The sequence below is a fragment of the Akebia trifoliata genome, chromosome 8 (assembly GCF_017979445.1).
Source record: "Akebia trifoliata isolate Shusen 1 chromosome 8, ASM1797944v1, whole genome shotgun sequence".
Taxonomy (NCBI): Eukaryota; Viridiplantae; Streptophyta; class Magnoliopsida; order Ranunculales; family Lardizabalaceae; genus Akebia; species Akebia trifoliata.
In genome coordinates, this window is record NC_141382.1 from 52,321,067 (window position 1) to 52,348,684 (window position 27,618).

Genomic DNA, 27,618 nt, shown 5'->3' on the forward strand with positions numbered 1-27,618 from the left:
GAAATTTGGAGCCATTCCATCCAATTATTAAAAGGAGAATCCATATTCATTTTTCTCCGTGATGATAATTTGGTGCACCACACCAAGCTGTATGATGTCTGCTCCAAGGCCCCCTTGGGTGGAGTAACGACCTTGTGCGTCTTGAGGGCTTTAACAACATTGGTTCCGAGCATGATAAGATGTTTTTGACCATCCATCAACAACTTTACAATTTAGGAAAGCAGTTGATATTAATTTTCAAATATATATTTATATATTTATTGTTGATAATGAATCCCATGTTCTCCTATTCGTATGATTGCAAGAGAGTAATAAATATAAATAGTATGATGCATTGTAACAAGGTGTACAGTGATGCAAATGATGATTATGTAATCACCTCCCAAATCTTTTTTTTTCTTTTTTTTCTCCCTCTTCAAATGAAATCTCATGGAAGACCAAAATCATTCATTCCAGTTACCCAAATATTTAGAACTCTTTCAGATGGTCAGGTCGGGTCAGGTCAGGTGGATACTTGATCTAGAAGATTTCCCCAAGTTGGACCAGTCTTGGCGGGGCACGTGTCTATTGAATGCGACTGGCCATCTAATTTTAGGCATGAAGAGCAACAAAACGTTTGAGTCAATATTGGGGTGCCGAGTGCGCCACTACCATCACTTGCATCACCTTTGTTTTTTTATCAATCATAACAAGAATTTTGCTGTATTCATGAAATGGGAAAGCTTTTGATGTCTAGTGTCTCATGGAACACTTTTGATTGCATACGAAGACGAAATAATGATAAAGGAACAAAGTTACATTTAAAATCTTTTATCTTTAATTGAAAAAAAAATCTTAAAATCCTTAATGATTGCATGAATGACGAAATAATGACAAGGAACAAGGTTATGTTACCAAATGGGAGTCTCTATCATACACAATTGATATAAATAAAAAATAGTTAGGAAATCAAAATTTACTAATGAAAAGACAGATTTACTCTTTCTAAGAAACAAATAAAATTAATCATTTAAAATCCTTTTATTTATTTATTTATTATATATATAGGGTTAGTGGGTGCATAGATCAAAAATCCACTTGGCCTGGTAGAATTGGGTGGTGGTGGATCAAACTTAGTTTGAGCCAACTTTCCAACCACCCAGGATATACTTTCATCTAACACAATTTAATCGTGATTGGGCTCCCCCAACTACACATACGCAACACCCCCCCTGCAGTCCAACACCACATGATAGGCTAGAGAAGCCTAGTTAGACTGAGATACACCAACCACCACCACGTTCCTATCACCAACCAAACCATACCAACCTTTTCCTGCTGTGACTGCCGACACATGACATGGGAACACAATCTTCAAGGCAATGTCACGAGAATACCTGCCCGACAAGACTATCAATAGTATGCCATTTCTCATTATTTGTTTACTTGAAATTTTCTCATCCATGGGTAAGCGACACACCCACACCAAAGATGCTCCTCAAGTTGGACATTTGAGAAGATCTTAACCCCATTGAACAACACACACTGAACCAGCAGCTTTCACAAAAGCAACATGAGGGAGAGCTCCACCAATGGGATGGTCCATATTGGTCAGTCTCTCTCATAGGACCATGGATACAATGTAAAATAACAAGTTGAAATAGATGCTTTATCAGAGTCACAATGTCTCTCCACACAATACATGTGATCATCCACATTAATTAACATTCAAATAAAAACCCAAAGGCACATCAAACCACTCAGAAAACAAAAAAAACAAAAAAAAAATTTATAACTAATACCTATATATATATATTTCCCATTACACCATAAGCTAGCTGCTTGAGAACTCTCCAACATTGTTGAAGCATATATATATTTGTTTGGTCACCATTTCCATCACCAACAACCACTCCTGAAACAAAGACAATAAAAGATATACAACTCTTAATTAAAACCAAACAACCTTACAGAGAACACAAATGAGAATTAACTAACATGTACTTGGAGAAGGGTAAATTTTACTTAACAGGAGGTCTTATTTACATAAAACCAGCAATCAGAGAAGATCCCTCAAAAGACTCCCCCAACCATCTGAGGGAGGTCATCAAAGCTCCAGAGATCCATCGCGTTCACACCATCCTGAGTGGTGTCACCACTGAGTAGGTTCTCCATCGAAGCATCCCAATTCCCCTCAAGATATGGAAGTTGAAGGAACTTCATCTGAGACTCAAAGGCCGATAGCTCTTCAGATAGATTCTTTGCGGTATTTTCTTGAATTGGCACCATAACTTCGGAGTCGGTCTTCAGTTTCTTAGTTGGGCTTGCATCTTCTGCAAATTCAGACTCATCACCTTCTATAGTGGCTGAGAGAATTGATGAGATTTCTGGAGTCTTGCTTTCCTGTTCTCCCCACCCAACGTCAGAACAATTGAAAGAATTGCTCCCTTGGTCCGAGTTAAAACACAGCGTTCCACCATCAGAAGGTGCAAATGATTTGAATCCTATCGGGTCTTCAAATGTGGGTAAGCCAGCCATAAACCCAGATCCATTGATTTGGGGCTTCTCTTCCATAAACCCCATAGAGTTGAAGAAATCTTGATCTGAGTTATTCATGAAACTGAAATCCTGGTTGAAATTTGGCTTCTCCAAAGTCATGTTTGCTTTGGGGAGTAGTTCCTGAGGGTTTGACTTCACGGTACGGTGCCGAACTGAGGAGGGAGTCTCCTCAGGGAAATTCACCTTGGCTTTCTTTCCACGAATCCTGCGTGCCTCAGCATCGTAAGCCCTTGCGGCTTCTTCAGCAGTGTTGAAGGTTCCAAGCCAGACTCGGACACCTTTTCTGGGGTCTCTGATCTCAGCAGCCCATTTTCCCCATGGACGCTGTCGAATTCCTCTATATTGGTTCTTCCTCTTTCTCTTAGCAGATTTCTCAGCAGGCCCATTGTATTCAACAGATTTTACAGTAGTAGATCCTTCTGAGATTCAATTGGAGAACAAAGAAACATTTATACCCATGTATATCAAATTTCTCTAGTGGATCCTAACAGAAGGATTCACATCCATGCATGTAACATAGAATAGATCAACCTAGCTTGGATAAACAAAAGAATTACATTAATGCAAAATCAAGGGCTTCAAGCCTTAAGCTACAAAAACCCTTTTATTTATTTATTTATAACACTAATCCATTTCTAAACGGACTCAAAAATCCTTGTTTTTTTTTTAAATTTAATTTCCCAACAAGAAGAATAAATCATTTTTCTTTCTTTCTTATAGCAGCAAATTGTGAAGAACATGGAAATAAATGTCAGAAATCCTTCACAAATTTCTAATTCTAAACATCTTTTTTCCCCTTAACTCTTAAGAGATCAAACCCAACAGTTAACCTTCTCCTTCTGGTTGATCTAAGTCAAAAGGGATTTCTAACACCTCTGTATTTTTTTCTCCTATTATTTTTCTTCACCATGCAAGCAAAATAATATACAACGATGGCCACAAATAAAAGGTACAAAAAAATTAAAGCAAACCCTTTAAGTTACTCCTAGCTTCATAGACATTGATCACCCAAAAAGAATTACAAAATAAAACCAATTACGCACTTTGACAGCACGAAGGATAGAATCGTAGGGATTCAAGCGACACCAAGAAAAAAAAATGGGGAAAAACTCAACCTTTACCTAATATAAGAAGATAAAACTTATGAGGTCCAAGATAAGATCGATCAAAACATATAGAGAAGATCAAACAAAAACCCCAACTCAAAAGGGAAAAAAATCATTTTTCAATGGGAAAAAAGAAAAAACATTTCAGAAAACAATCCCAAAGGCAAAACCCATATCGCAGAAATTGCAGAAACCCAGTAAACAAGAACCAAATTCAAACCATAAATGAGACCAAAAATAAGGGGGAAAAAAGCATGATCGTCCATACCTCGTGATAAACCAGATTTGGAAGAGATGGATAAAGGCTTCACCTTTACTACCTCTTCATCAGATTGTTCCTTGAATCCCTGAAAATAGGCCTCGAAATCGTCATCGACATCAACGATCTCAGGATACAGTGGCTTCGAATAGTTATTTACGGCGTTTTTGTTCAAACCTGACCACGGGTAATCCGAAGTGAGTCGTCGCGACCGAGTCGTCGGTATGAAATCGAAGATTATAGCTCCACCACACATCTTATCTTGTTCTCTTGCAAGATCGTTTGATACGAATCAGAAAAATCTTGTTTTGGAGAAATCTATAACAGATTGGTGGATTGATTTGAAAAGTTGAGAATCGAAACAAGGGTTTTAATAGAATAGATGTAACCAAAGAAAGAAAGGTTCTTGAGAGTTAGTTCAGACTTCAGACAAGAAAAGAAAAATAGCTCTTTTTTTATGCTGATGAGAAAGAAAGAGAGCGCAGACAACAGAGGAGTTTTAAACTTCTAGCAAAATCGGTGGAATTAATTAATATGCATTTTAATTACCAGATTACCCTCGGTTTAAATTGTTAATTACACCCATCATAATCTCTCCCAATAGTAGGGTTAGGGTGTGTCAATGGATAGTCGAAAATTCGAATCCGATCCGAATTCGAATTCTAAAAATCAGATATTATCCAAAAATTTCGAATATCAGATTTGAATTCGGATAGTTTTATATATTTGAATTCTTATTGGATACGGATTCGGATATTAACATTTCAAATCCTCTAATATCTTATTCAAAATAATATATAATATATATTATTTTATTTTATTTATTTTTTATATAAATAATTTTATTTTATTTATTTATTATATATATAATAGGTTTTCTTTAATAATGAAAAATCAATTGAATAAGGAAAACTTATATGTTTTTTAACATACAAATTATTCGAATTCTAATTGGATATTATCCGATACGATAATTGGATTCGAATTAGGATATAATTTTAGAACATCCATTGGATTCGAATTCGAATTTGAATATTAGATAAAAATTTCGGATTCAAATTTGGATGTTATTGTATCCGAACAGATAAGCATCCGTTGACAACCCTAGGTAGGGTGCACACGAACACGGTTTGCTTTGGTTCGGGGGTAAAATTATAATCGAACCAATTTGATCATTTCTACAAATCTAAAATTGGAACCGAACCAACTATCCCCTCGAATCCAACCAATCCAAATCAACATTAGTTCAGTTTAATTCTCAAATCACCTAAATATAGATATCAAGACACCAATTGTCAAATCTTACAATAAAAAATTCCACAACTGTCAATGATTCCGATCAAAAGACTCACCAAAGATAATTTCATTGATAATATAATATTAATATTTTTATAATCTCAATTATCTATTTCCTAACATAAGTGATTTTTCCAAAATTGAAACTCATTAGATGGTTAGGGCTATGCCATTTGGACCGCTTAGATTTGTGACTATTTATTAGAATATAGAAAACAAACCATGGTAGCTCTTTTTTTTTTTTTTTTTCTTTTTTTTGTTATATTTAATTTTATTTATTATATATATGTATATATTACTATTTATGTAATGAAATTGGTTTGGTTTAGTCTAAGATTCCTTGAACTAATGAACGAGTCAAATCAATCAATTTTTCAAAATTGTAAATTAGAACCAAACTGATGAGCTAAAAATTTGAATCAAACAAATCCGACATGCCTTGGTTCGGTTTGGTTCTCGGTTTGGACCGGTCCAATGGGCACCCCTACTCAATGCTATGATTAAAATCTAGTTTTATTTATGAGAAATGTTAAGTTGACGTCATTTTTGGCCAACGCCCTAGAACCTAATGACATGTTGGTTGACAACTCAACAAACGTTTAACATGTGGTGCAATGACATCATCAATAGAGAGAACTTCTCTCTCTTGCTCGATGCCCACATATAATCTTAAAAAGGGTCGTTGGGCCGACATTGATTATTACATTAACAATCCAATAACACAATCTTTTAGATTTCATGAAAATATTATTTTTCAAGTTTGATCCAAGGTGTTGAAAATGGACGGTTATCGAACATCTAAATTTAAAAATAAAATTTAACAGTGAAAAATAACTAATAATTTTATTTTTTTTAAAGCTCATATCCTCTACAATTCTATTGCATCAATCATGTTTTTTAATGTCACAAGATACTCAAATCAGAAAATTTGTTTTTTTACTATGAGTAGGAGAGAGAAAAGGGTGTCAGGGGCCTTGGCCAAAAAATCGTGCATGTAACATCACTTTTATTTATTGAATTCCATCTAGAGTAATGCTGAAGTGACTCAAGATTGACATTGATTCTCACTTTGTTGACATGGATGTGTGTATGGAATCATAAATGCTTTTCATCGAGATAAAAGTTAAAAACATCTATGATTTTGTGAGCACCTCCACGCCAACAAAGTGAGGATCGATATCATTATAGCAAGACTTCCATCCAAGGATGTCAATGTATATATATACAGGGTCAGGATCAAGGGACATATATAAAAACATATGTAAAAATAATGTAATAATAAAACAAATTCAAATATGGGTTATAGGTTTTGAATTGAGCTGATTTTTTGTGATGATGATTTCTATGATGATAAGATCATCCTAAAAAAAATCAGTTCAATATGAAACTTCTAACCCCATCAAAAGTTTAAGATTGAGCTGATTTTTTGTGAAGATGATCTTCTCATCATAGAGAACATCCTCGCAAAAATTCAACTCAATCTAGAACCTCTAACTCATATTTTGAACAACCATTGTTTTTACATATGTCCTTTGATCTGCCTCGATATATATATATATATATGTATATATAAACTGAGGTGTATGGATCTCTTAGAGAATGCATTAATCCTCTAGACACATGCACTAGGTAATTTTGGGATAAATCCCGAAGGGTGGCCCCTAAGGGGGGATTCGAACTCGACCTCCTCTTTTTGAGGCACAATCTTGGCCATCTCACCAACCCTTTGATTGTTGATGGATACTTATTTACTTGGACAATTTTAGGTTTTTTATTTATTAGAATCAAATTTTTTTTATTTATTTACTCTAATAATTTTAGATTTTTCCTTGTATTTTAGTCAAAAAAATTAAAAATTGAAAATAGGTGGGTTTTACCAGCGTAGAGTCCAATAGTAAATAAAAAATGGTGAACTCGACAGTAAATAGTGGTGAGTTTGACAGTAAAAATTATAAACGCGATAGTAAATATAAAACATCGAGTTTGATAGTAAAAAAAAAAGTGGTGAATTCGATAGTAAATAAAAAAGCGGTGAGTTCGCTAGTAACACGGGACCATTAAGAAAGAAAAGGTTTACTGAATCTCCTATCAAGCTATCATGCAAAACTTATGGATTATTTAGAAAGAAGCCCATCTGTGAGAGTCCTTTAAGTAATTTTTCCTAAGATTTAAGGAGACAAAACTCAATCAATGAGGTAAGGGATCATGATGTTTCAACGTTTTCAAACCTTGAAGTTCAACTAAGTGGTAAAAAATATGAGTCTTAGAGCCAACTAATTTAAGAAAATAAAATTAAAAAATTGAATCTTTATTAATTAAATTTCTTAACATATTAAACTCAGATCAATCAGGAAAGGTAGGTCAAGTGTTCAAAACCCCGTGAAGCAATGAATTCCTTGGGGCCACCCTTCAGGGTCAATTGACCCTCAACTCAACCAGTTGCACGTATAACTTTTCAAGGGGCTGGTGCGTGTTGCCGTGAGATTAGTCTCACTCGAAGGGTGAGGATGCCCACAAAAAAAAAAAAAAACTAAACTAAACTCAACTCGGCTCAGTAGGATGGCTCCAAAATGAGAGGTTGCATCAATTGCATGAGTATAATAATAATCTAACACTCTTTTTTTCAGATGACCACTTATGCTCTTTGATATGGTAGTTACATAATCATAAATCTTTTTCTTGTGTATCTCGAAGAAAGGGATCTATGGTTTTGTGATGGGTGTGTCTGAAAAAAAGAATCTCAAATTATCATGATTCTTTTTTTTTTTTTTTTTTTTGAAAAGTCAACAAGGTTAAAGCAGACCAAACCAGCATAAGAAGGGGTTTAAACTAAGGCCTTGGGAACAACCTCCACGAGGTCTTACCACTGAGCTAAGTGGGTCTTCTTCGGATCAGCCATCACAAAACCAATTGTATGAGGTCTTATCACAACTCATTGTATGATATTGTTTTGTATCATATTTTCCTCTAACCGCGTAGATGTCATTTTTAAGAGTTGCATAGGATTGATAATCGACATTAAATAATGCCAAACCTCTTAATATGGGTTGGAATCCATTTCTCTTTTTGTATTAATCCTTTCTATCCATGATTTGTGGACTCTCATCAATGATCATTGACACATTTATCACCATTTTTTTTAATGGCGGGCAATCCTTTTTGGAATTGATTGATTGGTATTGCATTTTTTATTTCCTTGATTAGTATGGGACCTTCTTGACTTAAACCTAATTCAGATTTCTTAAATATAAAAACCTCCATTTGCCGGGTAGACAAACTTATCTTATAAAAAGTTAGTCTATAGTTTAAGGCTTGTTCTTGATGTTCTTTTGGAGATTATTCTAAGAAAATTTCTTTCTCGTGATATCTATTTGAATTATTCATTGAGTCGGGCTGGAGTGACCTAAAGATTGACCTTATTTCGCATTTTCCTGATGTGGAGGTGCTCAAAGATTCATAGATGCTTTTTATTCATATCTTGATGAAAAACATCTATGATTGTTACACGCATCCATGTCATCAAAGTGCGAAATTGGGTCAGTCTTTGAGGTCACTTTAGCATTATTCTTATTTACTTAAATTTTTTTAATATATATTTATATTTTGTAATGAACTAAATATGAGTGGCTATAATATGACCCCCCTCCCCCCCCACGTGGCATACTCAATCAACTCTCCCAAAGTGGGATGTGCAAGAATCATAGATTTTATGCCTCGGGATACACAATCACACATCCCCATAAATCTGTGCCGTTGTGTATCCCGATGAAGGAAATCTATGGTTCTGGCACACCTCACACTAGGGGAGATGATTGAGTATGCCACATGGGAGAGTCAAATTATCACGACTCATTAAATATTAATGGGTTAGGATTTGTAGATGTGTTCATTCACAATCTTGAATGTGTCTACAAAAAAATCCAATGGTTGAGATAAATCTTAGGGATATGTGATTGATCCTAAGATACATATCTTATCTCAACCATTGGATTTAACGTTTATAAGGTTGGGATTGTGAGTTAACACATGAGTTCCATTTTGATGAGTATTCCGATCCCAAACCTTAATATTCTTAAAGAGTCCTAATAATCGAACTCACTTTTTTGTACACTCCCTTCACATAACCATTCAAAATCATAAGAACAATAATTTTTTGACATCCGCCTTTGAAACACACTCCATACACCCGGCGTGACATGGGCTAATACCATAGATTCTTTTTCATAGGGATGTACAATTGTATATCCCTAAAGAAAAATCTATGGTTCTAGTTCATACCACGTTAGAGGGCTTATGGGAGCATGTGTTGGAGGGGGAGTCAGAAAATCACGACTCAAACCATAAAAATCTGTTCTTATGTATCTCAAAGCAAAGGATCTATAGTTCTGTAAAGGGAGTGTACAGAAAAGTGAGTCAGATTATCACAACTCTATTCTTAAATTGCAAAAGTACTCTATGACAAATCTGGAAGTATTAGATTTGAAATAATCTATCTATAAAATAAAATAATATTTTTATCTAAGAAACTTTTCTTAAATGAGTACTAAACCGATTAGTGCTAGATTAGAAATTGATGATCTAGATACTGTTAGATCGCACAAAATATTATATATGTGGGCTCCACAAACTTTTGATGATGGATTGTGGGGGCATTTATCATGCGAGCCTTACTGTTCCTTATTTTGTGGGAAATTTACCTAACTCAAAGAAGAGTTAATTTCATCAATTTTGACTGGATTCGAAGTTAACTTTCATGTAGTATCTAACTTGTTCTCTTAAAATTTCAATGAAATCACATCTTTTTGTCAATCAATACTAAGAAAATAGTTGCAGGTCATATTTTTATTTGTATATATTGTTTGGAAATTTCAATGAGACATCAAAGTTTGTTTCACTGTTTTGTTTTTTAGAATGAAAATTAATAGTCTATCCTTTATATTTTCCAATATAATATATATAATTTTTTATTATATATTATAATTGTTATTGAAATCTTATCTAATAATTTTAGTGTCATATAATTGACAATATAGGGATGACAAGTTGTGAGATAATCCAACCTAAACTCTGGAAAAGAAGAGAAGCCATAACTTACTTTGATACACACAAAAAAGAGGAAAAAAAACAAGGAAAAGAGAAGGTAATCTTTCACCATAATTTATTTATAATCTCAATTTTCTTTCAAGAAAAAAAAATGAAAAAATAACTCTCTACACGTAATATAACAAAAATATTATTATCTCGACCCTTAGAAATTCATTAGAACCAATACATTGGTGCCACATCTCACCAAGACGCGAAGGGTAGAAATGGTGTACCTTTTAATTAAAATCAAATTAGAACAGGTATTGACCCTTAAAATTTCACCATTACATGTTGATTGGGGTCATAATAACCTCAACTGGGACCAAAGGTAGGTGAAGAACGCCACTTTGATATTTTTGAAACTAGTTAAGAAAAGTATCAAAATGGAACTTAGTACTATTCTTTTGGGAAATAGGGTCAATTATTAAACCTACATATGTTTCATAAAACTAGAAAGAACAATCAAGTTTTGATTGATATAAGTGACTGACATATGTAGAATCTTAATTAATTATTAGAAAGATAAATATACCTAACATGTTTAGAAAATTGGATTAATTTTGACCTGGTAACCGGTAAGGGGGTACCATTGGATCACTTGTTCAATTAGCTTGTCAAAATGTAACTCAGAAAAATAGAAAAACCAAATTTGAAATATGAAGTTTGATGTTGACCAAGAGTATCTTGATGAACTTTTATCTTTGGTTTATCGGTTCATCCGGCTGCTCCAAGTTTGAGAAGAATAAAAAGCAACACCAACGTCCTTTCAAACTTGGACACTCGTCCTTTTTGTTTCATGGTAGTCCTTGGGCACCGTCCCCATCAATTTTATAATTTTTTTTTTTTTTTTTAGAGATTCTATTGTCATATCAACTTTTACTAACGTCATTCTAATTTATATTATATAAAGGAATACTAACATTCAAGATCTCATTAGGATGTTAGCATTTTTCAATATTATCTCTATTCATTTTGATTTTTAGTTAGTAAATATGAATATGTTGATATTTTACATGATAAATCTTTTTTTTTTTCTTATTTTTGAAAATTAAAGGGGGCTAGGCAGACCCCCAATTAGAAAACAAGAGACCCTTCTACTCTTTTATAAATATGCCCGCAAGCATCCTTACATATGATGGTCTTGAGATTAATAAGGAGGCTTAAAAGATCCAACCTAATATTATGTGGAGAGCTAAAGAAACTTACTAGGAAATCATCAACTTGGTTTGCCTCTCTAAAGTAGAGGAAGAAGTCGATCTTATAGAACAAGGAAGTTATAATTTTTGATGATTTTGACCAACTTCTCTTCTATCTAAGGGGGCTTGTTGTGGCCATTGATGCAATAAATGACTGTTTTCGAATCAACTCTAACATTCAATGATCTAATGTGAAGAGTGTGTCCTACCCTTTTAAGATAGCTTGAAGTTCATGGAACATAATAAATACTTATTTGTGTTGGTTGTTAAATAATTTATTGCAAGCAAGATATGTAATTGAACATTTATTATATAAAAAGTCTAATTTATCATTATATTTTTTACTAAAATAAAATGAATAATGATATATATATATATATATGTATGTATGTATATTAGAAAATGCTAATATTCGCATGAGGTCTTGAATATTAGAATTTCCTTTATATAAATCACTAATGGTGAATCTGTTGTTAAAAGTAGATTCATATCTACATTCAATATCTCAATTTACGTTCTTGTGAAAGATAACAGCCAAATTTAATTTGTACATAAGGTGTGTAAAGTTTTGATATGGAACCCATCTTCACTCTCATCCCTAACCCTTTTTCTTTTTTTTTTTTTAAATCTATTTTACATATTTTAACTTTTATATTCATTCTAATTGTAATTAATTTAATCATCTGTCCGACTTTTAAATCTCTCCAGTCTTTTAGCTGAAAATTTGATAAAATTTTAAATTAAGTTAAAAGTGTTAGACACATGGGGATGAAGACCAATCAAGAAAATGCTCATCCCTAGGAGTACTAAGGAGATATACTGTCCCCATTCTCCTCGTCTTTTTCACTTTAAATGAACTAAGCTTTTTTTTTAACTTTTAACCTTACGCACGTGTCAATTGTATAGTTGACAGATATTGACCGGACTGGACATAAAAGTTTGACACGGGCATATGCATGCATCAGGCATCGGCTGCAAGACAGGAAGTAAAAGAAAGACGAAGGACAAAAGACAAAAGACAAGGTTATTTATTAACATGGGGGCATGTCATCAGTTTTAAAATATGGGGGGAATTTCTAATATTCACAAAATAAAAAAATAAAAATGGGGATACGTTTAAATCAGCCTAAGTTTAAATATAAAGATAAAAGACATTTATGAGATCTAAAATTGGTAGATGCACTTAATATAATGAGTCCTTACCAAGAGTCCTTGGGTACTTCTCTTGACATCTAAAAACATGGTTTCGATGCTTTAGGATTGTAGAGGAAGAAATTTTCTGAATTTTGAAAAAAAAAAAAAATTTCATTTTTAATTTAGAAGTTAGGTGAAATTTGGGTAGTCATCCATTTTCAAAACCTTGCATCTAAATGTAAAAGAAATTTTTTTTTAGATATGAATTTTCTATGTAACTTAAAAAGTTAAATTTCTGAAGTGGTAATCCATTTGAACAAAACTAGTAAGACTCAAAATCTTACTATGTTAATAAAAAAAAGTATTTTACTAATATAATATTAAAAAAAAAAGGTTAGAAACAAAACTAGGTGTAGGGAAGTTGAATCTAACATAATTCCGTGCCCCAAGATAGGAGGATTTTGTTTTCACTTGCGTTTTCTTTTTTTCTTATTTTGGTCACCTTATAAGGAATTGGGTTTATCTAATCCCCTAATCCAGTTTGATACTGGACAATACAATCACATCAAATTATACGAGAAATTCCCATAAAACAACATGCTATCTCCCAAAATTATACGACAATACATGTTTTATGTCACCCCTAAGAAATGTCATACTTCACTTCTTTGCCTATTGATTGATCCATACATATGTAAGCTATTTGTACGAGATATTAGATACCTTAGTGTTTTTTAACCATTAGATTTGAATGCCTAAAGCGATAATTTTAATGACTAAAAACCACTCCTCAAAAAAGTATATATATAACAAAACAATCAATGAATATGAATGAAACGTTTAAATATCATAGATTCAGCCGGGGATGCCCACATTAGATCTCATCATTTTTTTTTTGGGAATCGAGGTATCCAGGCCTCTTACAAGACCCAACTATTTCTTGGGGTATGTCCCCTCCCCCCACATGGAACAAATAATTTCTGAGATAAATCCCTAAGGAGAGATTCGAACTCAAAACCTCTACTTCTTGAAGTGTGATCATGGTCATCATCGTTTATCAAATGGTCAGATCTCTTGCACGCATTATATCACAAACAAAAGGAATAAATCTTCATCATTGTGTTGAGTTGTGCTGGGGTGACACAAAGGGAGATACAATGATGTGGTGGCGTGCACATAACCATAGATGCTTTCCTCGAGATACTAGTAAAATGCATCTTTGGTTATGTGCACACCATCACATCATTTGTGTCTCCATTTGTGTCATTCCAGCATTTTCCTTTTGTTATATATCTATAGAAGGTGAGTTGGTCACATTACAGTCTACGTGACATCTAATTCATGTGGATTTTGGCCTCATATTAAAACAAGTCTAGGTTCAATGAATCTAGACTTGGTGATTATAAGTTTCTTGCATAAAAACATTTTCCTCTATATTCATTTTGAAAAAGAGGGGGACGAGTTAAACCTAGTTAGAACTTGGACTGTCAATTGACCCAGGCCTGTGGTAACCGGGCCTAAAATCTTACCCAAATATAGCCCATCTAATGGTTGGAGTGAATAAGATAAAATATTCACCTATGTCGAAGTCTGGCCCGATGCCCAGGTATTCATTCGGTCCGAGGTCCCAACCCAAACCCTATCTTAAACGGGCTGGGCCGCACCTAAACATAGCTGATTGACTACTGCCCAAATAGAAATCCTATCTAGATTTCATATATGTTTAACCTTATTTACATTAAAAAAAACAAAAGCTTAAATGGAAAGCAATTTGGTGTTATTTTTAGTTGACTCTGACTGTGTACCAAACTTTGTTTTAATGTTCCTTAATAGGTTGAAGATATTTAAAGGATTACATTCCCTAAAACATTGAAAAATACAATGTATAGGCTTATATTATTTAAATAATTTTTGACATTTTTTATTTTTTTATTTTTTCAAAATTAAGCTGTCGATTCCAAGGTAAGGATGGACACGCTCCAAAATTATTCTTTTATATTCAATGATGATGAAGTCCTCACACATCATCAACTAAAGCTCAAGTGGGACAAGCGGAGATGGCACGTGTGTTCCAACACGTGCACTTACAATTTGTTTGTGTCTGTGAGTGGGGCCCACTTAGACTGGGTGGTTTTTAAGTATATGCGCTGGCTGTCATGACATGAGATGGCTGAATCGCTACATGCCAATGTGCCCCTCTTCCTCACAGTCAGTCACAGTTCCATATTGGGCATTTTATGAAATTGTAGAAAAGCATCCTTCAGGCCCATAAAAGATTGGCCCACCCATTAGTCCATTTATACATATAAAAAAAGATCTGTTCGGTTAGTGATTTATGGCCATATATTTAAACAAAATTATCTCATTATGGATTTTATGAGTAGGCCTACAGCTGGCTTCCAGACTTGAAAATAAATCTTTCTCAGGTCCAATTGTTAGAACTCACCAATCAGATTGCTTTACCAAATGAGTGTGCAGAACATCCTAGTTTACTTTGCATTAAAGAGTGTCTCTCAGATAGGCTTTAGCCCAACTTGCCTCACATATTAAGACCTGTACTTGGCTTACACTAAGGATGGACCTTGGGCCCTGTTAGCCCCATAACTATTGAGCACGGATGGACTGCGTGTCAGATGCTATATTGCATGCATCAGTAAGCTATGTGGGCAAGGCAGCAAGTCGTATGGGTAGAAAAACATACCAGATGAACAGGGTAGTGAGCCGAATGAGCAGGGCAGTGAGCCGTGTGGGTATGCAGCGTACTGTGAGAGTTACACGTGATGATAGCTTAAGTTAACGGGCCACACGTGGGAGGTCCCGGGAGATAGCAAGGCATCCTAGGGAGTGCTAGGGATGGCCTATGCAACATGGGGAGAAACAGATCTTTGGGTCAGAGCTCTAAACCCGACCCATAATCTAGTATGATCAATCTCATGAAATGATGTTTCCTTCTAGAAACAGGCAAAAGACTTAGCATACTCTTTAGGGGGAGCACTCCGTGTGAAGTAGGCACACTGGCCCTCGGCTGAGATGTAGCTTGTGTGAGGGTGCATAGTGCATGTGTACCCTAGAGACATGACAGACAACGAGGGGCGTACATAAGCGATCAGCCTAGACGCTCGAGAGTGGAGATAAGTGATATCTACGAGACGACCCGAGAAACATGACTGAAGCCAAGGATCAAACTATGCAGCAATGTACTAAAGAATAGCTGAGTAACTGTGACGATTGAATAGTTATGTGGGTTGGTTGGTTGTTGGGAGTTATGTCCCATGCACAGATTACATGTGGTGTAAACATGTGGGTAGATATCTATAAGACACCTGACAGAGGTGATCTCATACAAGAAGGACACTTGATAGAGGCAATCTCATGCAAGAAGGGCACTTAGCAAAGGTGGTTTCATGTAAGGAGGACACTTACCATGGAGTTAGGGAAGTTCTCTAAGAGATGGACATGTGTTAAGCTTATGGGTTGTAAAGATGGTTGGTTATCCATCTGACCTCTTCTTGAAGAAAACACATATGGGCTTATGTAAGTCAACTCTCTAAGTTTTATACAGGTGTCATGTGATGTCACCATAATAGTTTTGTTAAAGGTTGCAGTAAAAAGAACCTCCATTGTCATGGGAAGACAATGAAGCTGAGTTTTGTATCCTCCCATAATCTGTGCAGGAATAAAATGGGTTGTTGCCTTAAATTGTTATTGTGTGTGGGTGTGTGAAGGCTGAGACTAGATCAATTCTAGTGCCAACACGAGTAAGTACAGTGATTAAATAAATAAAAAAAATTAACATGTAATATTGTCCCCATGACAGGCCCATTAATCTTCAGTCTAGTAGGTCCTTGGAACACTTGGGCAAATCAACTTTTAGATTTTAATATTTAACTTAAGAGTCGTGTCAACTAGGATACTAAGTATATGATGTATTGAAATAAGATATATAATGATACGTGTAATTTGTTGAGAAAATAGGGACAATCGAATTGAATCGAAACAAAATGTAAATCACATATAGAAACATAGATTTTTATGTGATTCCCTCAAGATTGGGGATACTTCCACGGATCACATCAATTCTGATATGAAGAGAAAACTCACAGTTATAAATTATATACTTTCACAAAAAACACAAAATATAAATACCTCAGAAAATCTAATTAGTGTTTTAAATAATATTAGTGCAATTACAAAAATAACGTTGGAAAATTTTCTTTTGGTAGCTTTGCCCTAAACTTGTAGCGAGCTCAGTGTCTAATTTGATCGGCGTGAACTTGTGGCTTGATTTATAGTACTTCTTTGTTAATTAATACTATCAGGCTCTACCATGATTTTTAAATTCGTTTGAGACCAAAATGTATTGCCCAAGTTAATTCGGTATCGAAGTTAAATGAGACCAACTCACAAAATCATTTTTTACTGAGATTTAGGATTCACATTCATTTTTTTTTATTTGTCTCACAAAACGTCTCAAACGTATCGAAAAACTCGTTCGAGATGATTTGATATCTTGCCTGAATGAGACGAGACACGAAACCGAGTTTTAAAACCATGACCACGACACAATTATCATATAAATGGTTCTTTGTTTCATTATACATAATGAGATAGAATCGTTCACAATTTATCATTTTTAGTATAAGTGAATCTCGTAAATTGGAATTTAATATTGAAAAAAAAAAAATTCTTCCAGATATGTGAAGCCATTAAATAAATAGTGTCAAATCTCTTCAAAGATCGAAATTTGCTTTAAAATAGTGGGAAAAAAATATTCATTTTGAGACGAAGACGAAGCTTATCGTCAATTTTTAATGATTGCCCATCAAATCTAGGATGTGAAGTGTCTTATTAGATTTGAAGGGCCAATAAAATTTGTTAACTGAAAATTGGAAAAAGGGCATCTAATCGTCGTGAATCTAACAATCACTATCAAGTGGGTCCAGTGTGATCCATGATTGCTGTGACAGCGAATCAGGTGTCAGCCCCACCTCTTCAGACCCAAACAAACTGTCAAAAGTCTGTTCGAAAGATGGAGGAAAGGAGTAGAATTTCAATTTTTTCGTATCTCGAGGATGTGCAGTTTGATAGAGAGACATAATGGCCCACGTAAAGACAGCTTTGCAGCACTGCTTGGCATCCCAAACTAGCACTATATAGTTTATAACAGTCGCAGTTAAAACATATTGCATCGCCGTTACAATAGTAATGTCTTTCTCTTCTATGTTATCATTTGTATATAAACATTAATAATATATCTAATTATCTATAATATATTTTTTATCCTATATTTTTAGAATGATTTAAAAAAAAATTAATAATAATAATAATTTTAATATTTTTTTTTCAAATTTGTTAGATTTTTGAAATTAATTTCTAAATTAAATTTATACTCAAATTTCATTTTCATTTCAAAGTCCACAAACATGCAAACATAATCAATTAATTGATCTAATTGATATTGATTTATCTAATCTTTACGATGTGATGAGAAGCATCGTTCATACAGAATATAATGCACCTACTTTATTTCTAGCATCCTTATTTATCTGTAACATCCCGAACGTAGCATACTCGCTAAGACATTTGTTAAAATTTTTCCTTATTAATCATTATGATAAATGATTCATATTTGCCGCCACAACGATTTCTTTAATACTTCAATTAATAAAATTAGAAAGATTCTATTGCCACACCAACTTTTGCGAACATATGCCTTATTTAATAAATAAATCATCAAAAAATTAACACACATCTTGCGGTGGCGTTAGCAAAAGTTAGTGTGACAGAGAAACTCTTTAAAATTACCTAAAAGAAGATTGAGATCGTAAATTTTGATACTCATACCCATACCCAATAAAATTTGATGGTCTAAAAATACCTTGAAGGAACCACTCTTGCCATCTTAGATCTATTATACATGGGTATTGAAGGATTAAGGGATTAGGGGAGAGAATTCTCATATAATCAAAACTTGATAGTTAACGTGCATAGGCACTTCTAGAATATTATATATTAACAGACATTCAAATTAAAAAGAAAAAAATTGTAAGGCGACAATAAGACCATTTATCCTTTGTAGAACTAAATAGTGATGTTGAAAGAACATCATAATAATAAATTAAACATAACAAATATGAGGACATTGAGATGGATGAGTGAAAACTAACAAAGTTAAAATTAGAAACAAATACATTTGAAAAAAATGTAAGAGTAGAAGCATAAATCAAAAGGAGATGCAGCGATTAAAAAATTCGAATGGTTCACACACAAATCATGGTGGTAAATTTCTCCATTTGGTGTGTAATGAAAAAAGTTGGTGTGCACTTCAAACTATCTTAATAAACGAAACAAACATTGCGTGATTGTGGACCACACTTGAGGGAGAGTGACATAGCCATACTAGCTAGCAAGTTGGATTCCAGCAATGTAGCTACGCTTAGCTGTGCTTAGCTTTGAAGGGTAACTCTAGTGTGATGACATGCTCTTCCTGACCAAAATCCTCCAGTCCTCACCCTCTATCCAAAACTCCTTGCTTTTTCTGCCAAATTTTTTTTTTTCATGCTTTTATTCTCTTTGATAAATTATTTGTAACCTACTCAACCTCCTTCGACAATGTCTAATAGATGCACTTAAATTTTATATCTTGAAAAGCCCTTCAATTTATATTAAAGTCAAAAACTTTTCTTTGTTTTTAATATTTTAATGCTTTTATTAAAGGCCTTGACTTTTCCTAAGCCTTGCTCCCATTTGAGTTTCAAGCTTAACCTCTTACGGCATTAAAATGTTTGCCTTGGATTTGGTGTTTTTCATGATGAAGAAAACTTGCAAGGCTTGTAATCTCTTAATCGGATTAATTCTGAAAAAGTTGCAAATTTTTTTTATTAGTGAAACTTTTTTATCAGCCTTTGGCCAGTGATTTTTCCTCCTTTTATAAAGAGGTTTTTCATGTTAATATGGATATGTGCTCTCTCGGTATTTTCTCTATAATTTCTTTTTAGTTTCAATCCATAGTCACATTAATATTGGACCACGCGATCATAACAATTTGGACTTCTCCCAAAATCCTATTGTATTTCTTAGATTTGAAGACTGAAGGAGGCAAAATCTTAAAATCAGAAAAATTTATCCAAAAAATTATAGAGAAGAAGTCTGAGGGATTTTGTGACTCTTTTTTCATCCATTTTCAAAAACATTTGGGTGGGGGCAATGTTTAAAATCACCCAAATAGGTGTAGTTTTCATCCTGAAACTTTAATTTATGAGATGGGTGTCAATGTGAGACTAATCTACATCTCCAATCCTCGTCACCCATACCTTATCCCCAATATTAAGGTCTTCAACGTGAACCCTGTATTTTTTTTTTTCACCATCTAAAGATTTTGACACAATTTTGAATTAATGTTGGTAATGTAGAGAGGGTGTTGGAAAAACATTTAAAACAAGATCTTCTTTACATAATCAGATGTCAACCCCCAGTTGTTTAGGGATTAAGATGGTTAGTTTGTTAATCTTACGTGCAAATAAACGAAGTCTTACAATACAATCAACCAAATACCATCACCACAAAACATACAACTTGCATTAAAGAAAGCAGAACAAATAGAAAAACTAACTTAAAAAGGGATCTACCCCAATTTTTTTTTTTTTTCTTTTCTTTTCTTAACACACATTCTTCTTCACCTACAATAAAGATCTTCCTTTACTGTACAGTGCATACTAACTCTACTCGCTTTCCGAAGTAGAAAACGCAACAACTTTCTTATAATATATATTGAGAGGATATAAATTAAGCTTAAGAAAAAACATAAACCCAAAACCCTCCACACAAAATCACATGGGCTCCTGCATTGTCACCACAATGGGACTTGTGACCACATGCTTTCCATCTTTCCACTCTATTGATCCACTCTTCATGCTTGTACTTCCAGGACTGAGCTTCACTGCTGTGGTCTGTATCCTCACTAGGAAGCTCAGCTTCTGGCCCAATCTCCTAAACACAAGCTTCTCCGGCTGCACCGTTACAGTCGTTCCACTTGGAGGTTTTATGGTAACTTGATAGACTGATTTAGGATCCCCAACATTGGTTACAGTTCGGATAAAGTGTGTCGACATTCTCTCATTTCCATATTGTTGGAAAACTGTGGACATGGATGGATAATTCAAATTCCCAACGTGACCGCTCTTTTGGGCACCACGGCAATCTGCATTCATCCTTGTGATTGCTATGATGTTCTTTTGAGAGTAATTCGAGTTGCATAGGAAGTCCACATAATCATAAGTTGATATGTCGTACACTAGCCCAGGGTCCAAGGCCTTCTGTGGGTTTACGTGACCTGCTCCATAATCGAACACAGTTGACATGTTCAATGTCGATTCATCAAGCATTGGTTCCCCTCGATTGTCTACTATATATGCGGTTGTCATTAAGGCTGAACGGATTGCAGCTGGGCTCCATTCAGGGTGGGATGCCTTCAGCAATGCAGCTAAGCCCGATACATGTGGACAAGCCATAGAAGTACCAGAGAGAATGTTAAACTCTGTTGGGCGCTTATCAGATGAAAGTCCGCTTGGGCCAATCCGATCAGGCCACGCTGCAAGGATGTTCAACCCCGGAGCAATCACATCGGGCTTCAAGATTTCGGGGGTTTCCGGATTGGGCCCACGAGCCGAGAACGAAGCGACCACTGGTGCAGGCCGGACCCTGAGACGGGTTCCTTTGAACATGATAGTGGCCGTTGCAGGTGATCGAGTCCTGGATTTGGCGCTAATGTACTTCCTTATCTCATCACCACCTGATGCACCAACAGCAGTAGCAGGCAACACGTGGCAATCAGCCACTAATCCTTCTCCATCAAACACACCATTGCCAAAATCATCCCAATTCCACCCGACTTTTTCACAACTTCTCCTTTAGCAGCTCTTGAATTAATACCTCTATCGCACACAACGATCTTTCCTTTAACGAAATTGGGATCTAACGATCCATCCAAACAGAGTGAAGATGAGTATCCATCACCTCCTTCACTCCCGGCGTAAATTAGAGGGTAGAGCTGACCTGACGCCAAGCTAGGTCCTCCGTAAAGGCTAACGCCAGGGATAGTTCTTCCGTTGCCAAGCTTCACATTGGCCGGGAAATCCCTGTCAAGTGTTCCCGCTCCGACTGTTGTCACCCATGGTGCAACGTTCGTGACTGTGAGACCGCCAGGTCCACCATTACCGGCTGAGGCCGACACGAACACGCCGTGTTCGGAAGCTCCGAACGCACCGATAGCAATTGCGTCGAGGTAGTAAGGAACAACGACTCCACCGACACTAAGTGATATGACATCGACTCCGTCAGACACGGCTGTATCGAACGCTGCTAGAATATCGGCGTCGTAGCAGCCAGCGGTCCAACACACTTTGTAAGCGGCGAGGCGAGCCTTTGGCGCCATTCCAGCTGCTACACCACGTGCGTAGCCTAGAGTTGATGCCGGAAAAACGTACCTTCCGGCGGCGATCGACGAAGTATGAGTGCCGTGACCGTCTGAGTCCCTTGGAGATCGATACTCCAAAGTTTCGTTCATCCTACCGTTTGTCGCCTCGAATCCAGCGCAGAAAAACCTCGCTCCGATCAATTTCCGGTTACACGAACTAGCAGGGAAATCCTTCCCAGCGACACACTGTCCCTTCCATTTCTCCGGCACCGGACCGAGATCTCGATCGTTGAAACTCTGTCTCTCCGGCCAGATCCCCGTATCAATTACTCCGATAACCAGATCAGATCCGAAATCAGACTCTTTAAGCAATCCAGAGCTATCGGTGGTCTTTAACCCCAAAAACTGAGGAGATCGTGTGGTCTGAATCTGACGGACCTGTTCAGGAATAACGGCAACAACACCAGATAACTTCTGGAGTTTCTCAGCTTCTAAAGAAGAGAGCTTTACAGAGAAACCATGGAAGATTGTCTCGTAGGTGTGAATAATCCTAGTTTCAGCGGATTCATGGGAAAGTTCACTTTCCGAAGAGATCAAAGAGAGAGATCTGAGAGTGGACTCGTACCAGTGCTTGTGAGTAGGGAAAACCGAAGGTTTCGCATCATGTTGGACGCGAATGATGAAGGTTTTTTGCTCCTTCGAAACTGAAACTGAAACTGTAATGGAGATAAGGAGTGAAAGAAAGAGAGAGTAAAGTGTGATTCGAGAGATAATCGCCATTAGAGAAACTTTCCTCTGTTCTTCGAACTCAAAGTTGAGATTTTTACAGCGAGAGAGAGAGACAGAGAGATTGTGTGGTGTGTAGTAGTCTCTGCTAGCTAAGCTAGTGTGAGCAGTGAGCGTAGTGTTCCTGTGAGGTTTAAGTGAATATTGAAAGCGAATGATGCCTTTTTATTTCGTGAGATGAGAATAGATACGATCGATCGTTCCATGCTTCCATTGCCTTTATTTTTCCTTTCCTTTCTCTTATTTTTCCTCTTTTTCAATATATAATATATAATAGCTACTAGTCCTCTTGTGAGTGCGTAACAATAACATATATAGAGTGAGAGAGAGCCATAGCGAATGTTTCCTTTGTATTTTATTTAACAACCGATCCGATCATTGAGAAGAAAAATTGTCAAATAATCCAAACATCGGTCCGACACCGGTCCACTTTGATGGGATTGTTTGTTTTTTTATTCCTCTGCCCTCCTCTCATACACCATCTAAAAGGATTGACTAGGACTGGCAAAAGATTCTATCTCGATGAATACCATTCAAATATCAATGCCAAATTTTTTAAACATGTACCTGATCTCATCCGGATGGATTAATAAAATTATATATGATCCGATCCGATTTAAATACATGTTTTATTTTCAAATTATTAATATTCAAAAATATATAATTTTAAAAAAAACCTACTTTCCAATTATAAATATAAAAGAAAATCAAAAAGACTAAAACGTTTTATCCATATGTATTTATGTTAAATATTGAAGTGACCTCAAGATTAGACCCTCACATTACACGCCCTGACGTGAAAGTGTATGGGAACCATATATGCTTTCCTTGAGATATGAGTGAAAAAGTATCTTATGGTTCTTATTCACTTTCACGTTAAGATGTGTGATATGAAGTCTAATTTTGAGGTCACTCCAACACAACTCTGTATGAAATTACGAATAAAAATATGTTCGGGTCGAATTTTTTTAAGAGTGGATTGAGGTACATCCGAAATTTTGATTTTTCATATCTTTTCGAGTTAGATTGATTCGGAGCAGTTTGGACATCGGGTATATTTCGGATCATTGCCAACCCTGGGATTGATGCCTAAAATATCTTCTTTTTTTTCTTTTAATTTCTTCGGATTGTGGCTTATGTGGCATGTGTTGAGGTGAGGGAAGAGAGTTTCTATCCTCCACCCTTGGTACATACAATCTAGACTCTTTATTTAAATACAGAATTGTGATTTATTTGTCTCCCCTCTACTTTCCTGACGTGGCATGTGCATAGAACCATAAAATATTTCTCGAGATACCCATCTACACATATTTATGAGGATGTGCAGTTGTGTATTTCGAGGAAAATCTATGGTTTTATGCACATGCCACTTCATAATAGCAAAGAGGGAGTCGATTGATCATTAGTCTTAAATAAACCAATTTGATTGGACAATTTGTTTTTATTTATTTTTAAAAAACATCTACTAGTGGCACCCCCATATTTTACACATTACACCCCAATTAAAAATAAAGAAAATAACTTAATAATAGAGAATAAGTAAAAAAAATTGGGGTGAAAATAGAAGTTCTCATTTTTTTTCTTTTGTTACTCGTTGAGATATTTCTCGAAATGTGCGGAACTTATGACAAAATTCTAGTTCCCATACACTATTCATTTTAATTCCCAAAACATGTTTTGTCACTTTTATAAGCAACAAATTCATTGATAGATTACTAGTGAGATCGTTGATATGGAAAAATCGTTGGTATTTTTTCAACAAATTTGTTGATAATAAAGTGACGAATTCACTGGAAAAACATATTTTGGGAATTAAAATGAATAGTGCACCAAAACTCAAAATTCCGTCATATTCAACACATAGAACGGACATTCACCCTTTCTATTTTTGGATTTAGGTTTTTATACAAGTATAATCATAAATGTAAACAACGTCTGAAATTATTTGAATGAGTGTATTTACGTTGAGATTACAATTTGATCCAAACCTTTGTAATGTATGAAAAGTGTGTTTTAATCTTTAATTGGGGTGTAAAAAATAACTTAGAATTTGGGGTGTAATGAGTAAAATTTGAGATACCAATAGCAGTTTGTAAAAAAATTAAGAAATATGTAATTAATCTCTTTCCAAAATAATTTAAGCTTGGACCTTATTTTAGTTTAGTTATTTTCTTTGTTAACATAATTTTTGGGGTGCCAATGGGCCAGGTCGTGTTAGATTTGTGTCGAGGTAAAGACATGCTAAAAATTTACCCAATCAAGTTCGACCCATTTAATAATCGTGTCAAAAACTTATACTCGAAATGAACAAATTTATTAAAGAGGTAACATGATTTTACCCATATAATCCATTAAGTAAAATTATAATCTTAAACGAAAAAAATAAGTTCCATTTTCACCAACCAAAAATCATTCTAATTGTCTTGGAAAAAAATTTCTCTACATCTTTGTGGCGTTGGATCATGGATTCTAATGCCACAAGATAATGCAGTTAGAAAACTTTCCTTGCTAACTTAGTAAGAACAGTTTTTTTTTTTCTTTTCCAAATTAAAAACTTAACTTTTAATTAAAAATATATTAAAACATCATCTATATTTAATATAATTTGAAAAAATATATATAAAGTAGTTCTATGAAATTATAGTAAAAAAATGGCTAATTTAAAATTCCTTGGATAACGTTATATTGAGATATATCATAGGTTTTATAATTTAAAATGACACGTTAATGACATAATAATAAAACGTGTTACAAGTATCAAATAGCTTATTTGGTAAAGCCTTTGGGGTAATGATTCCAGAGACCTGGGTTCAAATCCCACTAACATTGAATTACTAAACTCATTAAAAACAAATTTACTAATAAAAATAATAATAAGTATGTCAAAACGGGTTGACATACTTAACCTAGACAGTATTCGTTTAATTATTGTATTAGATAGGTCGACACTATTATGACCCAAATCCAATCAGGCTTGACCTGAATCCACTAGTTTCGTGTTGTTTCATGCCTTGTATTAAGATTGCCACCCCAACATAATTTCACGATCTTTTTAATGTTGGTGTAATTAAGTTATTTAATAATTGAATTCAAATTAGAGAATTAGATAATGGAAACCATTGGTTCTCATGCATTCATGTATCAGTGTAGTCCAATTATTCGTTTTGGGATTTTAGGCTTGCATTGACTCATTCCCATCTGCAAGATGTTCTTTCTTTTCCTTTGGCTACTATAATGTTTATGTTCACTTATTTTTTCCCTTTAATGATTTTCCTTTAGTGGCAAAGTTTATCTTGATTGGCGATGATTTGGGTCTTCCTTCTTTAAGAATTGTAAACCAGAGGTTTCCCATCCTAGTAAATTCTCTTGTATCTATACATTTCTTATAACTTAAGAAAAAAAAAAAATCACACAATCTTCAAGTTTTATTGGTTATAGAAAAATTTAGAGAACCTATAGGGCTCTTGTATAGATGATAAAAACAATTATACTTACAAATAAAACAAGTATACATAAAGAGTAACATAGACACTTGATTATGTATCTTATTGAAAGTGAACAAATTAATTATTGAATTTCCATTTAAAATGGGTCCAATACAATAATAACTTTAATTCACTCACCATTCCTAATTTCTTTTATCAAGTTCGACGCCTTAAAACATTGATCATGAGCATCTACAAATATTTGAATAGACATTACAACTTACTTGACCATTGAAAACTCTTATTACAAAATAGCTTTAATTAGTTGGTTGCACTCTATGGGCCCTTTCTTGTCTTTAACTTTTGCTATCATCATCATCACCGATCTGATCTAAGTAAGCTTTAATTGATTTTGATCATCTAATTTGCAAATATGTAAATAAAGTTGAAAGTCAAATATCAATAACTAATAATGTAGTATATCGTATTTATAAACCTATTCTTCACAGCATAATCTACTAAAGGTATATCAGCATGTATAGGCCAAACCATTAAACATATCATCTCGCACTACTATATCGGCCAAACTATAAATCATTATGACTTTCACATAATATTATCTGTGGGCTAAATGATTAATTTCGACTAATATATAAAACTAGTTAAATTATTCACAAAGGTGACCCTAAAATGTCTATTAAGAAAACTAGAGACTTCAAAACGCTTAGAAATTGTAATCATGCTAAAAATATCTATTTTTAGTTCTAATATAGACTCCAAATATGTATCCATGAAATTAAAAAAAAAAAAATCGTGCTGGAATAACATTAAAATTGACATATATCAATTCTCACATTACTAATGTGGAGGAGCACATATAGCCATAGATATTTTTCACTCGTATCTTAATGAAAGACATTTATAATTCCATCCATATATTCACATCAGCAATGTGAGAATTGATGTCAATTTAAATGTTACTTCAATATATTTCAATTAAAAATAATCTAAAATTTCTACATATTGAGAATTTCTATTAACATACCAACTTTTACTTAATATGAAATCCAAACAGAGAAAAATTGATGGGCAACGTAAAAGATTTTAGACAAATAAATATGGGCAAAGGAAGTGTCGGCAGCTGCGCTAAATCTAATGGTTTGGCTGTAAAGAAAAGAAGATTTACAGAGATTACGACTCTTTAAAAACTTCTACCCTTTTAACTGTTGTAACAGTAGCAAGTTATAAGAAAGAAATAAAGAAAAGAAGCTTGACCCGATTTCCACCACGTCACGCTTTCGTTCCAGCTGTTGGATGATCTGTCGTTATCTCAAAAGCACTGAACTCCTTCTGACGATTCCCTACACGTGTCAGTCTG

General features: G+C 34.6%; 2 protein-coding genes across 3 annotated transcripts; both read right to left on the reverse strand.

The window, feature by feature from the left end:
• Positions 1–1,615: 1,615 nt before the first annotated feature.
• On the reverse strand, positions 1,616–4,399 carry LOC147397742 (ethylene-responsive transcription factor RAP2-12-like). Of its 2 annotated transcripts, none has more exons than XM_086449649.1 (3): positions 3,913–4,399; positions 2,010–2,954; positions 1,616–1,894 (listed from the first exon to the last, which is right to left on the reverse strand). In XM_086449649.1, the coding sequence occupies exons 1-2, from the start codon at positions 4,157–4,159 to the stop codon at positions 2,053–2,055; spliced, it is 1,149 nt and encodes a 382-aa protein (XP_086305775.1). In that variant the 5' UTR covers positions 4,160–4,399; the 3' UTR covers positions 1,616–1,894; positions 2,010–2,052. The 2 variants fall into 2 exon arrangements, with proteins under 2 accessions (XP_086305775.1, XP_086305774.1); XM_086449648.1 differs by having other exon boundaries at positions 2,010–2,957; positions 3,913–4,397.
• Positions 4,400–20,170: 15,771 nt separating this feature from the next.
• Positions 20,171–23,083, reverse strand: LOC147397743 (subtilisin-like protease SBT1.5). Its single transcript, XM_086449650.1, is given in 2 exon segments — positions 20,171–21,480; positions 21,483–23,083. Coding segments are annotated over 2 exon segments (2,364 nt in total). The 5' UTR covers positions 22,810–23,083; the 3' UTR covers positions 20,171–20,443.
• Positions 23,084–27,618: the final 4,535 nt, after the last annotated feature.

Coding starts and splice junctions, on each gene's coding strand:
- LOC147397742 (XM_086449648.1), bottom strand. CDS start 4,159: ATGTGTGGTGGAGCTATAATCTTCGATTTCATACCGACGACTCGGTCG. Junction 2,958..3,912: donor CAAATCTGGTTTATCACGAG/GTATGGACGATC, acceptor ATTGAATCTCAG/AAGGATCTACTACTGTAAAA.